This window comes from Astatotilapia calliptera, chromosome 19, assembly GCF_900246225.1.
Source record: "Astatotilapia calliptera chromosome 19, fAstCal1.2, whole genome shotgun sequence".
Taxonomy (NCBI): domain Eukaryota; kingdom Metazoa; phylum Chordata; class Actinopteri; order Cichliformes; family Cichlidae; genus Astatotilapia; species Astatotilapia calliptera.
In genome coordinates, this window is record NC_039320.1 from 10,037,084 (window position 1) to 10,051,672 (window position 14,589).

Below are 14,589 nucleotides of genomic sequence, written 5' to 3' on the forward strand. Positions count from 1 at the left end.
CCTCAAAATATACACATTACTTTCTATCCATTGTGTCCCATCCCATCCCATCTTGTCCTGTCATGATCATCGTTACCTTGGAGGTGCGTCTTTCTGAGCGTCCGAGGGAGCTGCGTCCTCTCGGTTCCCTTCTTCCCAGCGTGTCCATGCCCGATGGAGGTCCGTTTGGAGGTAAACCACCAGCATTTGCGGCTCCCCCTCCTGATCCTCCACCCACTCCTCTCTTGCTCTTCAGAGTCTGGGTTCCGCTGCGGCCCGCCCCATTCAGGCTTCCACGGGAGCTGCGGCTGAAGTCCGACGACCTGAAGTGGCGATACGGCCGGGCCTTGAAGGTGGGTGTCGGGGAGGCCGAGCCGGCGGTGTAGCGGCTCAGCTTGATGTCGGTCTGCGTGGCCTTGATATCATCGATCATGGTGCTGAACTGGTGGATGAGGCGCACCAGGGCCATGTCGACGCGCTGGCTGATGGCCTGGCAGGCTGTAGTGAAGTCACAGTGGAATGTATTGTAGTGGCGGCGGTTGAGGTCGTGGAAGGAGAGCGGGGCTGCGGTGGGGCCCTGAGGAGCGCTGGTTGACTTCTCCATCACCACGGCATTCACACTGAAAGTCTCAATCAGCAACGCTGGCTTGAACTCAAGGGGAGGCAGGTTCACCATGCCTTGCCTTAATATAGAAGAAGCACAAAGGGTTAGCAGATAATTTCATTAAGAGAAGAAACCAAGGAAAAAGGCTTCAAAAAGCCAAAAAGCAGGGATGGGTAATGCAACATGTGCCTGTCGTGTTTTAGGACAGTTTTACCTCCTGGATCGCTTGTTTTTGCGCTCCTTGGTGGTATCAGAGTCGGCAATGTCTGCTCTGAGGCACTCGAGGTTGCCAGAAAAAGACAGGTGCTCTCCAAAATACATCTTATAGCTAAGCGGAGTGGTATCTTGGGCCTGGATGCCTGTGTAGCTCAGTAAAGGCTTAAAAACAACCTGAGGGGATGAAAACAGACGATCAACGCACAGAAAAGAAGATATTTTTGTAGACACTTAACTAAAAGCTTTCTATCCGTCTGACATCTGCGTATGAAATTAAAATAAAACGGTGAAATAAGGAAATGGAAAGCCCAATGAATGCCGAACGGTATGAGACAGGTGACATTTATATTAACACAGAATGATTCCTTATCAACAGACCTGCTCGATATTCAGCTTTTTCTAACACGATAAACAAATCGGACTAATTGCAAATCAGTGTGAATTAGCTTTTATCTGCTTTAACGGCATCAACATAAAAAAGCCTAATTTAAAAACCAATTTCTGAACCAGTTCTAAAACTTATCAGTGAGCAGCAGATATCACACAAACTACCTGACTAATTCATGTCTAATTATAAAGTGTAAAAACAGATTTAGAGACAAACCTGAGCATCAGCCAGCTGAACAGCAGCTGGACACTGGTTCCCCTCTTCAATGTCGGCCATGTCGTCCTGGCTCGTGCTGTGCTGGGAATGCTGGGAGTGGGTCCCATCGAGGGTGTTCTGGTCACTGGACAGCACTGTGTTGAAATCTGAGGCCGAAGGGATGGTGGGCAGGTTACACGTCCCACCTGAGGGTGTTTAGCGCAGGTTTAGGATCCACGTGGATTAAGAAAAGCCGGCACACGTACAAGCAGCAGTGAGAGAGCAGAGCACTTTACCACTCCAGGTCCTCATAAAAAACATGTTGGAAAGAATTACACAGACAGCAAGAGAGAACGTTAAGTGGAACTTTACAGCCATTTAATGCACAATTTGCAACTGTAAACAGCCACATCACACTTACTTAATTTGTTTGTGAGAAACTGCTGCAGCTAATTTGCTGTGCTGTCATTGGCTCACACTTGGGTGACTACATAACGACGAACTTAATCATCTTTGGCACAAATCCGATCATTACACACTTACAAATGTATCCACAATTGCGAAGGTAACAAATGTTTTTCAGTCATTTGCATGGCTGATTCCAAGTAATAAACTGCTATTAAGAGAGAGTGAAACAAAATGCAGAGTGCTGCAGTTTGTAGCTTAGAAGATGAGTGGGAGTACAGGGTAACAGAGCGAGGGATAGAGCAGTGTTGTGAGGAATAAGAGAAATTTCAGGTCACTAAACTGAGAGTGTGTTTTGCAGGAAAGTACCAGTGAGGAAACAACATGAGCTTTTCTTACACAGCTTCACGCTGAGAGAGGCTAACAGGCTACCACATGACTTGAGGTGTATAGACTTCAAGACTCACAAAACAAAAAGGAGTCCTAGTACCACATAAAAATAGAATAGTAATAATAATCCTTTAATTGTCCCACAAGGAGAAATTTGGTCTTTGCAATGTGAAGGTTTTGAAAATACCTGAAATAGCACCAGTGGTACAGGTAAAAAGACAAGACACACTGGGGGCAGAGCGTCTGTCTGTATCTTATATATAACTGTTATACGGGTTCATCTTGGCACACCTGGATTACAGCCCCTTATCTACCCGAACAGAGGCATCGTTACATCCTTCCTCAGTAAAAATCTTTACTCCGGCTCCTACTACATCCATCAGAGGACGCTTTTTAGTCGCATCACTGACATTTCAGTCCTACATGTGTTCTGCACTTTGAGACAATGATGAATTCACACTGACCAAGTGGATGTTGCATGCCCAGGCAGCATTTTAATCTAAACCACACAGAGCATTTCCAGTAGTGAGAACACTTGACTTGGATATCTGTTGTGTACTACATGTAAGAAATGGCAACAGGGGCCTGGGCCCCGCCTTGTTTTTCTGATACGATCCAGAATTCAGGTGTGAGAACCGTTTGAGAGGCTTATAAGAACAAGACTAAACACAAGAAGAGACTAGCATGATGAATTTAAATTAATCACTCTAATTGGTGGGAATTCACAACTTTGGAGAGGCAAGAGACAGTAAAGCCTGATGGAGTTTTTAAGAGAACAACGACTCGTACATATAAGATCATGGAGGCCATGTCTTCCACCCTCATCCAAATATAGGTCACATCTGGCTTAAAAAAACTAAAAGACAAAACAAAACAAACAAAAAAACAAACAGCCAGAAATTCAGAGCTGAGGCTTCAGAAACTGTGTAGAGCCTTTTCTCATTTCATTTTAGTCTCCAATAGCATGCCATACTTTTGTAAAACAAACTGGTTTCTGTCTTTTTTTTTTTACGAATTTTGCAGACTTTTGTGCTAATTTTGCAAATCGTGCAAACCAAAAAGGGGATGCAATTTCCAATTTTCTTTCATTGCAATAAATCAAAAATATCTCTCTAGTATATATGAAGGTGGTCTGGATGGCTAACAAACTAATGGGGGGAAATCACAAACTAGCTGCTAGTCAGCTAATTAGTTCAACAACACCATCAGCACAGCACTCAGTGACTACTTAGCCCTGACCTCCTTCTGGACTGTTATCTGGCAGCGGTTGGTACTGGTAGCAGGGGTTGACAGAAGAACCCAGTGAGGCTACTGAAACAACATTACAGAAAACTTTGAACTGTTACCGCAAGAGTGAATATGTTAATAATTGTTTTATCTATTCCAATATCATCATAACAAAAATGCATAAAATAGAGCATTATATAGCAAAACAAAATCATCCTCTATTAAGCTCATTGTGTCTCACCTGTCTGTAGACTGTTGTGCTGGGAGCGGTTGACCGGAGACTCCTGGACTCCAGCCCCCGTCTTGTTGCTCACAGCGTTGGACATCCAGTTGTAAAAGCTGACAGAGGAGGGCTCCGACAGCAGCGGGTGCTCAGTCAGCATGTCTGTCCCTAAACAAGGAGAGATTGAGAGTATATTGCATCACGGAACAGACTACAAAAACCTCGACATTACACTTGGATTGACTGCTGTTCATGCATAATTCATCTTTTACAGTCAGCACATGGATAATGCGTATAAGGAGGTGTTTCCACAATGTTCCCACTTTCACACCTTAAAAACATATTCTAATCTATTTTTTACAGCTTTTATTTCTCATCTTTGTCCTTCTTGGGTTTAAGTGAAAATCTCTCTCTCTCTACATATTTGTTCACAGTGAGCTGGTGGCGGATTTAAGAGCACGCCGCAGTTTATTCATTACTGACATTGCTGAACAGCAGAGGTCACTGTTGGAACAGAAATGCAACTAGATTGTTTGAAGCTGTGATGAAAATCAAGTTCAAGCTAATGATCGACTTTTACCAGAACCTTCCCCATACTGCAGTTAGCAGCGGTACAACAAAATAGCAGTCGAGTGCGAGCACCTGTGCGAGTGAGCGAGCTGCTCTTGGTTGCGGTGGCGGCAGACGGCTCGTTCCTCTGGGGCGTGCCCTCCAGCAGATTGTGCAGACTCCGAAAGCTGCCCGTCAGGTTGCTCAGAAGGCTCTCCTTCCTGGGGCTGTCCTTGGCTGGCAGGCCTGCGCGGCTCACATGGGCGGGTGAGTCAGCTGCTGTGTCACCGCTGGTGTAGCTCAGCGACTGGTAGGGATGCGAACCCTGGGTATGACAAATGTACAGATTGCTGAGAGGAGTTTGTGTTCACACTATATAATTTTTTCCTCAAGCTGCCAGAGCCCGTTCTAGTTCAGCGACAGGTGGGATAAACTTCGTCTGGCAACATTATGAACATGGCTGAACCTAAAGCTGAGGTAATACTTTTTAGACAAAAGAGCCGAGTTGTCTAAAAAAGAAAAAAAATACTGTATAAACACATCACACTTTAATTTAGGAGAGAGGAAAATGTCACCTCGTCACTCAGTGTTAAGCTCTAATCCCTCCTGGCTTTCCAAAAGCAGAATCACCTTCATACCACAGTCAAGACAGCACAATCAGTCTGCAGTGGAGAGCTACTACCTTTGCAAAGTGTTTATGTAAACCAGACTATCATTATGCAACCTTGGGTTTTGAAATGTCAGAAAAAATAAAACCAAAAAACAACATTGAATCTCTCACAACAACCTAAAATTCCTCATTTCATCCAACCGACAATCCAAACGTGTGAAATCCACAATCTCTGAAGATTTTTTTCATTACAAGAAAGTACGTCCATCAGTTGTGCATCGTCCATCTTTACAGCCTGCTTTGTATACGAATGCATGACATAAAACCGAAACTCATACCTTTATTCTGAGCACAGACTCGTTGTGTGTATGCGACTTGGAAAGTTTCCTCATGATCTCCACTCCGCTCACAGGACCAGAGTTGGCTTCCTTCGGTGGGGGGCGGCTGCATGCTACCTCCAGCAACATCGTGTGTTCACTCACTGTGGCTTAAAAATAACAACACAAAATAAAACTCTGAAAAAAAAAATCCTTTAAAGAGGTTGAACAGTCTGTCACTCAACCCCAGAGCTCCTTTCAGCAAACTAGTGGTATCAGTCTATAACACATCTTTGCAAACACTGACAAAGTAAAGGTCAAGAGTTTCACAGCCCATCTGTGGCAACAGATGGGTGCCTCACAATATTATTAGCACTGTGAAAGCTGTAGTTTCCCACCTGCATCGAATTCAAATTCAGCTCCATCCGCGCTGGTGTCACTCTGCAGAGCAGCTCCATTGTCCAGTCCCAAAATTGTGTCACCCTGGTTCTGCTGAGGCTCCTTGGGTTTGGTAAGCTGGTTGGGCCTCATCAGACCAATAGCCTTGAAACCCTGAGTTACCACGATGAATTTCATCCACTGCCTGGCCAATGCTACCAAACCTTTCTTTAGAGTGACCAGGGCTGGAACCCCATCATTCTGGGGTAAAAGGAGAGGAGAGATCAGCGCCACTGTTTCACACTCACAACAGATTCATTTAAATAATGCAGAGAAGACAAGAGAAAAGAGACGTTTGAGGCTACACTACACATGATCATGTTATGATCCTGCAGCAGTGCAACAGAAGAGAAGGGCTCGTACTAACCATAGTAGCTTCCTCTATGACGGAGTAGTCAGCTTGTTGCAGGTAGCGGTGCAGGATGTTACAAAGCATGCAGGAGGGGTTCTCGTGGAGGTAGCGGGCTCGTTTGGTCACGCGGTTGTACTTGCTCCTGATCGGGATGTGGATGCTCTTTTTCTGTTGGGGATTGAGAAATAAATAAATAAAAGCATCTGTTGCTGGGAATTATAACTGTTTTAAATGTTTTTTCCATTATATTAAGGTCACTTAAGAAAATGTTTTGAAATAGCAATTCAACCAGGAGACCCTACACTCCTGATGTATACACATATGTGCTCCTAACCTCCAGAGCCTCGGTCATGATGCAGCCCATGACTGCACAAACACGTAGCGTGCCCTCCATGTCCAGTTTCCGAAGTGACGATTTGAGTTGGTCAATGGGAACCAACCAGGCGCCAATGGCAGGTGTGGCTGTGCTGAGAAGATTCAACTGCCTATAAACACACACAGACACAACAGTCACCTTAATAACCACTGCTCATTACAACCAAAAATATAATCAGACTTCTGCAAAGTTTATAGGTTAAAAGGCACTGCATTTAAATTAATATGCCTGCAACTGCAAGTGGTTAAGAATTGCTTTGTTTCTTTATTTTCTAGTGCAGATGCCAAGCACAGTAGGCTAAATAATGAGGAAATTCACAACTCAACTTAAAACTAAAAGAGAATGACTAATCAGTTTATCGTGCTTCAGACAGACGATGATGAAAAGTGGCTGACGTAAAGAAAAGAGCTGGTGTGATTTTAATACAGCTTTTCTGTACAGTGTATAGTCATACAGGCATCACAGAGCCCTACCTGGAGATGGCCTGTGAGGCGGACCGCACATTGGTGGGAGCAGCAAAACTGAACCAGATCTCTCTAATGGTCAGTTTCATGCTGCTGGAGTCAGGCGGTGGGGGCATGAGAGGAAGGTCTTTCTTCAGGTCGTCTGATTCGACCCCTTCGTCCTGCAGAGCAGAAGTGAAGAGGATTTAACAGGAGGTAATGGATTTATGGCTCTCCTCCATGTAGAGCTCCATTTCCTATCACAGATCATTTTTCAGATTCAATAAAATGTATGCAAGGTTGTTGTATCTTTTTTTCTCGTGGGTGAGAAATAAGTTTGACTTTTTTTTTTTTTGCACATATCTGAACATTAATTTTATTGTTTTAACTTTCATGTGAGCAAAACAAATCTGAATCAGACTGTTGTCCATTAAAGACAGCAGAGCTTTTGCACTTTTTTATGACACTGTTAGCTTGTTGCCTAGTTGTTCAGGATAAATTCTATAGTGATGATACATATCCTGCGAGGAATATGGAAATGAACACTTATCTGACTTTGATTCGGAGCATTAAAATGATTCTGACTGAAATCTATTTTCAGAAATAAAGCCCCTGTGAGGAACCTGCACAGTGCTCCACTCCCTCTTCATCAAGAGCGTGGGGGACAAACTGTAGATACATGTTTTTCACAGCATTTGTTTGTTCCTGCGAGTCTTCCATAAGAAACGGTGCAACAGGATCCTACTGTTTGCTTTTTTTGGTTTATTTTTTTGCCAGATCGGAGCTGATGGCACTGCAAAACAGTGTTTGATTCTGAAGCAAAGTCAGACTGATGCGTTTTTTGCCAGCTTCACTCGCTTTTCGGTCCTCGGGCTGTTTCATGCTTCTGCAGAAAAATTTAAGCATCACATCTGGAAACACCTGTCGGCTGTGAAAATTCTGCCTGCCTGCTCAAGCAAGATGAACATGTTGTGTCTTGCTGTTTCTCACACTTCTGCCTTTTAGATGAATATCTCACTTCTTCAGTAACCTCATCTTTTCAATGCAGCTGCCCTTCAACCCCCTTACAAATGCATTATTGTTACAGTTTATGATTTTGGTTAAACTTCCTGTTATGCTGTTTATTACCAGAACCACTTTGGTATCACTCTTTATTGTGCAGTGGCCTATATCTTACTGTCATGGCAATTAGTCGTTTCACCCTAACCAAAAAGCCATCAGAGTTATGCTCATTTTTTTAGCCACTTCACAGGTTAGAAGACTTTCTGGTTTCTCACCTGGTCGTCTGAGTCTGAGTGCTCATTAACATCAGAGGCTGGACTGACAGCATCATGTGGGAGGTTGTCATCAGACATATCAGTACTATAACCGCTTCCTGTCTGAGAGCCGGTTGAACCGTTGGACTTTGACATTCCTGTCTTCCCTCCTGCGTCTGAGCGCCCCATCACACCGAACGCATTGTAAAGAATAGCTCCTGACTGACGGCCCCCTGCAAAACAAGTGTAACACATTTATAAATGGCTACAGAAAAGCCGTCATCTAAATCAGAATATTCAGATTTCCAGGAGCAAACTTAGTCAGGATATATGTTTAAGGAGCCTGCATTGACTTACCTTTGACTGTGAGATTCTCAATGCCACATTCAAACATGATCCAGCCCCATTTCTCCAGAGATGCGGCAGAACGGCCCAGATCGCCTGCTGTTGCCTGGGCATCAGTTTCATCCACCAGTGAAAACTCCTCCATTTCCTCCAGGCCAAAGAGAACTTTGGACTTCTCAAAAGGAATTGCTGTGATAGCACATGTGCCAATATCTACAGCTGAAGAAGAAGTAACACAACTATTAGAAAATGCTACAAACCTTATAAAAACAACATGTGCTAAAATCCAGCGAATCTTGATAGCGAAGGTCAAATAAGAGCAAATCTTTCCACATCGTTACACAGCGTTGTAACAAAGAGGTTGGAGTGATGTTCAAATAAGACTTCTGTTCTGCAAAGCCAACCTGTGGAGTCCAGGCCTCGGAGCTGGCTGTGGATTCGGTGGATATTAAGTCTTGCAGCAATCTCTTTGCCTTTCTCGATGCCAGCGTTGGAGCGCAAAGAGCCCGAAGACTGAGGCTGCATCTTAGTGGCTGAAGCGTACTTCTCAAACATGACAGAGGGTCGGCCATGCTCTGTGGTGTTGGGAGTCTCTTCTACAATTCCCCTGAAAGCACCAGCGGAAAATGTGCATGTTAAAAATCTTTATAATGTAAATTTAGTTGATTTCATACTCTGCACATCTCCTGTTTTTAATCAAACAAAAAAAATCTGAATTAGGTTGAATTCTTAAATCTTACTGACCTAGCACTCCTAAAAAATAAAAAATAAAAAAAATAAAAAAATTTTATATATATATATATATATATATATATATATATATATATATATATATATATATTTTTTTTTTTTTTTTTTTTTTTTTTTTTTTTTCTTTTTTTTTTTTTAAATTTATTTATTTATTTATTTTTTAAAAGCAATCCAACAACCAAACGTGATGGAGTGTGTCAAACCGAGCGTGTCAAACGAGGATATTTGCCCCGGGCATACACACTCCAAAAAGCTTAGTCACTGTAAGACTGTAAGCACACAAACACATACAATGTCATGACAAGAGCTGGAGGCATTACCTGTTCATCCTGAACTGGGTGGCAATCCTGTCAAAGCATAGTGCCACTAGAGACACATGTGTGACACTCTTACTGGAGCAAGATGGTGACCCTTCCTCTACAGAGGCCTGCAGGAGGCAAAGGTTCACCTGCACATAAAAGACAACAAGAGAAAGAAACACAAATCCAACTTGAAGTTAAATGCTGTGTGGGAAAAACATTGCTCTTCAAAATCAAACATTCAGAAATACTTGTGTCCAGAATAACAAGACAAAGTATGATAGTAGTCATTTAAGTAGTCATACACATTCCATTCAGAGGAATTGTAAAATGCTTGTATAATCTAATGGCGTCTGAAACTTCGGAAAGGGCCATGTTTCCAAATCTATAGCTCCACAGTAAAATGAAAATAATAAACAAGCAGCTAAATAACACTAAGCTGTTATTAAAATACTCCACATTAAAATCAGAAACTACTGCATATTCATTGTTTCAGTATGAAGGGATCTGCAGTAGTGCTCATGATTCTGTGCTTGCTCCCGACCCCTTGTGGCTAGAGCATATTTTTTAGGACAGCCACTGGCCTCTCATTATTCTGGGTCACAGGTCTCACCTTGGGGATGGACACGTTGGCTTGGAGGCCCTTGATTTTCACATTATCTGGTTTGACGGACAGGTCTGTCTGGCCATGGGAGATGTTTAGGGAACCAGGGGTCGTGCCCTCCGTCTTGGACAGCTTATGCTCCTGCTTGCCTGTTTGGCTCTGTGCGGATCCAGACCCAAAATAGAGGGACAAGAGTCAACAGGCAATAAACTCCGCTTCTACTCACTTTTAAGCTAAGGCAGAGATTTTATTAAATCTCTCAACATTTTAAATGTTAAGCTGTTGTTGCTCTGCGCTGTGACTTGCTGTACTTACAGACTCAGTGACGGTAGATTTGCTGATCTGATAGGCTTCATTGAGGACTTTCCCGTGCAGGTCATCCAGAATAGCTGCTGGGTGTCGGATGCTTGCAAAGTGGGCCATGGACTCGATGTACCTGAAACAAACCAAGTACACAGAGCTATTAGAAAACTTCTAGTTTTATAGAAAGAGTTGATACAAGTTTTATCTATCTGCAAAAAACTGTAAAGGCTCCAAACTGAACAAGTGATTAATGTCTTTTAGAACATTTCCAACCCAGTGCTGCTGGCCTCTGGCAAACTAAAGATTCCCACTGCTAAACAATCAAGAAAAGAACCAGACTCTGAAGCTCTGTCAGCAGAATTTTAGATCCAAGTTTCATTGTGCAGAGGGATTAAACTGGCTTAAGGTCAAATCTTAGCCTCAGGCTAAAAATAACCGGAAACTAAGAAAGTGCAGTGTGAGAAAGAGTTTTTTGGCAGTCATGAGATTATCTTTATAATCTGGTTTTTCAGACCAGTATTAAAAACCCATTTCTAAAGGAGATGTGGCTAATGAGGCAGCCTGACAACAGAAATGTTCCAGGCCAGCTAACTCTGTCTGATAAGCGTCGTAACTACCTGTCCAGGGATTCAGCCACAAGAGGTGTGAGCACCACGTTGATGGCTCCTTTCACCTCCACAATGGCAGTGGTTCTGGTCTGAGCTAGGGGCTGCTCCAGAGACCAGTCATCTGTGGTTGTGTCCTCATCTGTGTTCTCCATGGCCCTCTTATCCAGGGGTGTATACGGGGTACTGTAGAGATATGAAGAAAGCTTAAAGCAAACATAGAAGAAGCTGCAACCTCAAAGGACTGCAACTTGTGTGTTGTAGAGTATAATTAGTAATGGTGGCTGACACATTACTGGCTGATAAAAAGAAAACAATGCCATGAAGCTGAGCGGCAATACAGTAACTTCATAATTAAAAGTTATTGGAAAAATCTATGATTTTAAAGCAAAAAAAAACAAAAAAAAAAAAAACAGCCCACACGTTCCTATGAGAATTTTTCAACTGATAATGATGAAGGTCAAATACCTGTTGTTCTCACCCATCAGCTGAACACCTCTGTCTAACAGCAAGCTGGCTGAGAGGCCGTGCTTTATTACCTGTAATGTATAAGAAACAGGCCCATTCTTAAACTGATGGTCTGAGTGAATAATGGACATAGAGGCACAATGCCAGCATTAACAGCATTACAGAGGAAATAATACATGTGGACTGAGTCAGTAATCTCACTACATGAAGACTAATACTATTAAGATAAAGACCTTAAAGCTTGGGATGGAGAGCTGGTCAAAAGAGCCAGAGCTCTCCTCGCTGGTAGGCGTGTCCAGATCAAGGGGGCGATGCAGCGAAGACTTTGAGGTTCTTTTATTGGTGGGTTGTTTGACAGACCAATTTGAGACCTAGCAGAGGTAAAGTTAAATATAGGGATAATAATCAAATCATAATGTCAGGCTATAGATGAACGAATTTTCCATCAGGGGTGTAATGCTAAAGAATTTACCTGGTAGTGGGCTAGGTAGTTCTGGTAACACGCCATGACGTGAGGCTGTCGAGTTACCGGGCCCGGTTCCGCCATCTTTTCTGCCTCCACTGAGCTTTCCTCCTCCATTGCCAGGGCTGAGACAAAGGAGGCCTGAGATGTGTGGCTGGGCAGGGGCTGAGGCGGCAGTGGAGGGAGTGTAGGAGGCATCGGCAGAGGACGTGGTTCAGTGATCAGCTCCCCATTGAGAACGTACGTGAGGGGACCCTCAACACTGTGGTAGATGGAGCTTCGGCTGTGGCAGGACAAAATATGAATAAAAAGAACTTAAATTAATTTGTCAAGTGATTAAAAAGATGTCAGTGTTTTGGTGCAAAACGGTCTTTCATTTCATCTAAAAGCAAAAATCCTTTGAAAGCTTAGTTGTGAACCAAAATGTTGAGAACGTCCGTGTGCAGTTTTATGCTCTTGAATTCAGCTTTATGCTTTCATAGTTTCCACGAGTGAAACTTTTCACGAGAGCGAATTGATTATTTATGTTTTCGTGGACGCTGTATCAATCAAAAAAAGCGTGCTGAAATCAATGCGAGGGCAATTTAAGGCAGCAGAGAAATGAGGAGGTAGTTTCAGAACGAGAGCGAAATCCAATTTGCGAAACATACCTGCAGTGAGTGGCTGCCGTGGATCAAACATCTCATTTGTTCAAATCCCCTCCATGACGTTCAGCCGTGCATGCATGATTGAATCGCAGTAATAAAATAAAGCTGCACCGTATTCAGCTTCAGGCCAAGTTGCTTTACACATTGATATTTGCAACTAGTTTGGTATTAAAGATAAAAATTGCATAACACGGTTCAAGTATTCTAACTCATAGTTGAATCGAGCCATTTTACAATCATTGTAAAGATTGAAGGTCTTCTAGTTACTTGTTTTTAAAAGGTCTCTGAATTTGCTTCCAACTCCAGCTACCTTCAAACTTCAAGTGAAACCACTCATTCTCTTGGTGTATTTCAACAGAGTTTGAATCTTAACATGTACAATATATATTAAAACAAATTCTTTACAACTGCTCATTATTATTATTTAAAAGGGGCAGCACTTTGAAAGAAATGCAGCAAGGTCAGAACTTTTCTAAACAGGTCATTAATTCATCTGCTCTTAGAGAGGAGAAATGAGAGACTCTTTGATGTTACTGTGAGCTGTCTTCAGTCTACCATCTCCTTAATCCCCATGCTTAACCTTGTACATGATCTGACCATGCTCTTGCTCTCAAATTTTCAAACTCTTTAACTTTGAGAACTTTTGCAAGCTTCCCTGGGGCTTAGCGACATTTGGAGAATATTGCACGCTCCATTTTCTAAAGTATGTCATCATCTCATCTGACCTGTAGTTCTCCATGTGATACGGTGGCTGCTGAGGCTGCTGCATCTGCTGCCTCCTCTTCTTTTTGCGTCCTGGGTAAGTCCCCGGTCCCTCGTCAGCGCTGCTGATTGGCTCAAAGTCCTCAGCAGCGGAGAAGTAGGCCTCGCTGTCGGCCACTGACATGCTGGAGTCGGCAGAGCGGTACTGATGGAAGGTGTTCGAGTCCGCTGATGGCGTGAAGGGAAAGGAGCCGTAGCTTCTACGCTGATGGGGGGAATCCAAGACGTTCTCATCGCTGCGGGAAACCTCGCTGCTGAACTGCACGCCTCCAGACAACACCGGTGGCGGCTTATCTGTGAAAACGGCCGCCGACAGGCTCTTGGTGCTGCCCAGCCGACCAGAGTGCACAGAGGACTGACGCTTGAGAGGAGAGCAGAGGGGTGAGCGCACTGAGGAGCGGTCCTGGGAGCTGTTGGGTGAGACCGGTGATACTTCTGGGACTTCCCCTAGGGTGCTGCAAAGAAACCGGGGAAAATGCAGCATTCAGGAGGCATGACAGGAAATATATAGAGGGAAAACTTCAACACTTTATATCTAATACATGAACATAACTAGAAGAGTTCAATATTTGGGGTTCAGAATTTTTGGACCACAGTAAATTGCATGAATGTGCTACTCACTCAGCAGGGCTTTTGCCATTCATGGGGAACACGCGTTCCTCTGTGCTTGGCGAGGGGGAATCTCTCTCTCCTGCCAGTAAGGGTAAGGCAGCACTGGAGGAGCTGTTTTCTTCAGAGGAAGAGGCCGAGCTGTGGGATCGTTGGGGCACCTGGAGACTCAGGTGTTGCTGACCATGTCTCTCAGGCAGCTCAGGAGGCAGACAAGGAGAGTGTGTGTCTGTTTTCAGTCCAACCACCTTCCCTCCTAAATGAGAGGGATTAAAAAATGTATGTACATCAACATATTGCTTATCTAAAACACCCTCAGTCATCGAACCTTGGACAGAAAAGGAAACGCATTCTTCCTGCAGGGTCTTGTTTAGTCAGAGAGGTTCCATTTCGTTTGCTTATGAATTAAAAAGATTGCAATTATTCTTTGTTTTTTTCCTTAAAAGGAGAGTCACTCTTGTTGATAGTAGAAAATAAAGAATAAATCTTACCATCCACTTTGGGCGTTTCCTTTGTAATGATACACTCCCCAGGCTGTAGCAAAGATTGGCCGTAACACATGTCTGACTCGGTGCTGGATGAAGAGAATGCAGATGAGGAGGAGGGCATCAGATCTTCTAGCTTGAAGAAGTCCAGCCCCATGTTGGTACCTCCAAAGAACCTGCAGCCACCGAGGCAGCCACAGCGGTTCCTGTTTCGCTTGTTCCGAATGCTGGCATCCTCTGGCCACAGGAACCAGAGTCTGAGGAAAAGAGGAGTGAATAAA

The 14,589-nt window shown here is 43.5% G+C and overlaps 1 protein-coding gene across 12 annotated transcripts in view; it reads right to left on the reverse strand.

Moving 5' to 3' along the window:
* kiaa1109 (KIAA1109 ortholog) overlaps positions 1-14,589 on the reverse strand; it is a 72,881-nt gene that overhangs the window by 36,037 nt on the left and 22,255 nt on the right. For 8 of the 12 annotated variants that reach the window (XM_026152435.1, XM_026152442.1, XM_026152438.1 and 5 more), the window contains exons 26-49: positions 14,315-14,565; positions 13,836-14,079; positions 13,178-13,669; positions 11,815-12,088; positions 11,576-11,713; positions 11,343-11,413; positions 10,887-11,060; positions 10,282-10,402; positions 9,976-10,125; positions 9,384-9,511; positions 8,718-8,920; positions 8,326-8,532; positions 7,990-8,201; positions 6,743-6,894; positions 6,228-6,378; positions 5,909-6,061; positions 5,502-5,742; positions 5,125-5,273; positions 4,270-4,501; positions 3,646-3,795; positions 3,417-3,488; positions 1,404-1,588; positions 798-973; positions 77-662 (exon numbers count right to left, since the gene is read on the reverse strand). In XM_026152435.1, the coding sequence (XP_026008220.1) occupies positions 77-662; positions 798-973; positions 1,404-1,588; positions 3,417-3,488; positions 3,646-3,795; positions 4,270-4,501; positions 5,125-5,273; positions 5,502-5,742; positions 5,909-6,061; positions 6,228-6,378; positions 6,743-6,894; positions 7,990-8,201; positions 8,326-8,532; positions 8,718-8,920; positions 9,384-9,511; positions 9,976-10,125; positions 10,282-10,402; positions 10,887-11,060; positions 11,343-11,413; positions 11,576-11,713; positions 11,815-12,088; positions 13,178-13,669; positions 13,836-14,079; positions 14,315-14,565 (4,912 nt within the window). The remainder of the gene's footprint in view (positions 1-76; positions 663-797; positions 974-1,403; positions 1,589-3,416; positions 3,489-3,645; positions 3,796-4,269; positions 4,502-5,124; positions 5,274-5,501; positions 5,743-5,908; positions 6,062-6,227; positions 6,379-6,742; positions 6,895-7,989; positions 8,202-8,325; positions 8,533-8,717; positions 8,921-9,383; positions 9,512-9,975; positions 10,126-10,281; positions 10,403-10,886; positions 11,061-11,342; positions 11,414-11,575; positions 11,714-11,814; positions 12,089-13,177; positions 13,670-13,835; positions 14,080-14,314; positions 14,566-14,589) is intronic. The other 4 variants (XM_026152445.1, XM_026152443.1, XM_026152437.1 and 1 more) reach the window with 2 other exon arrangements.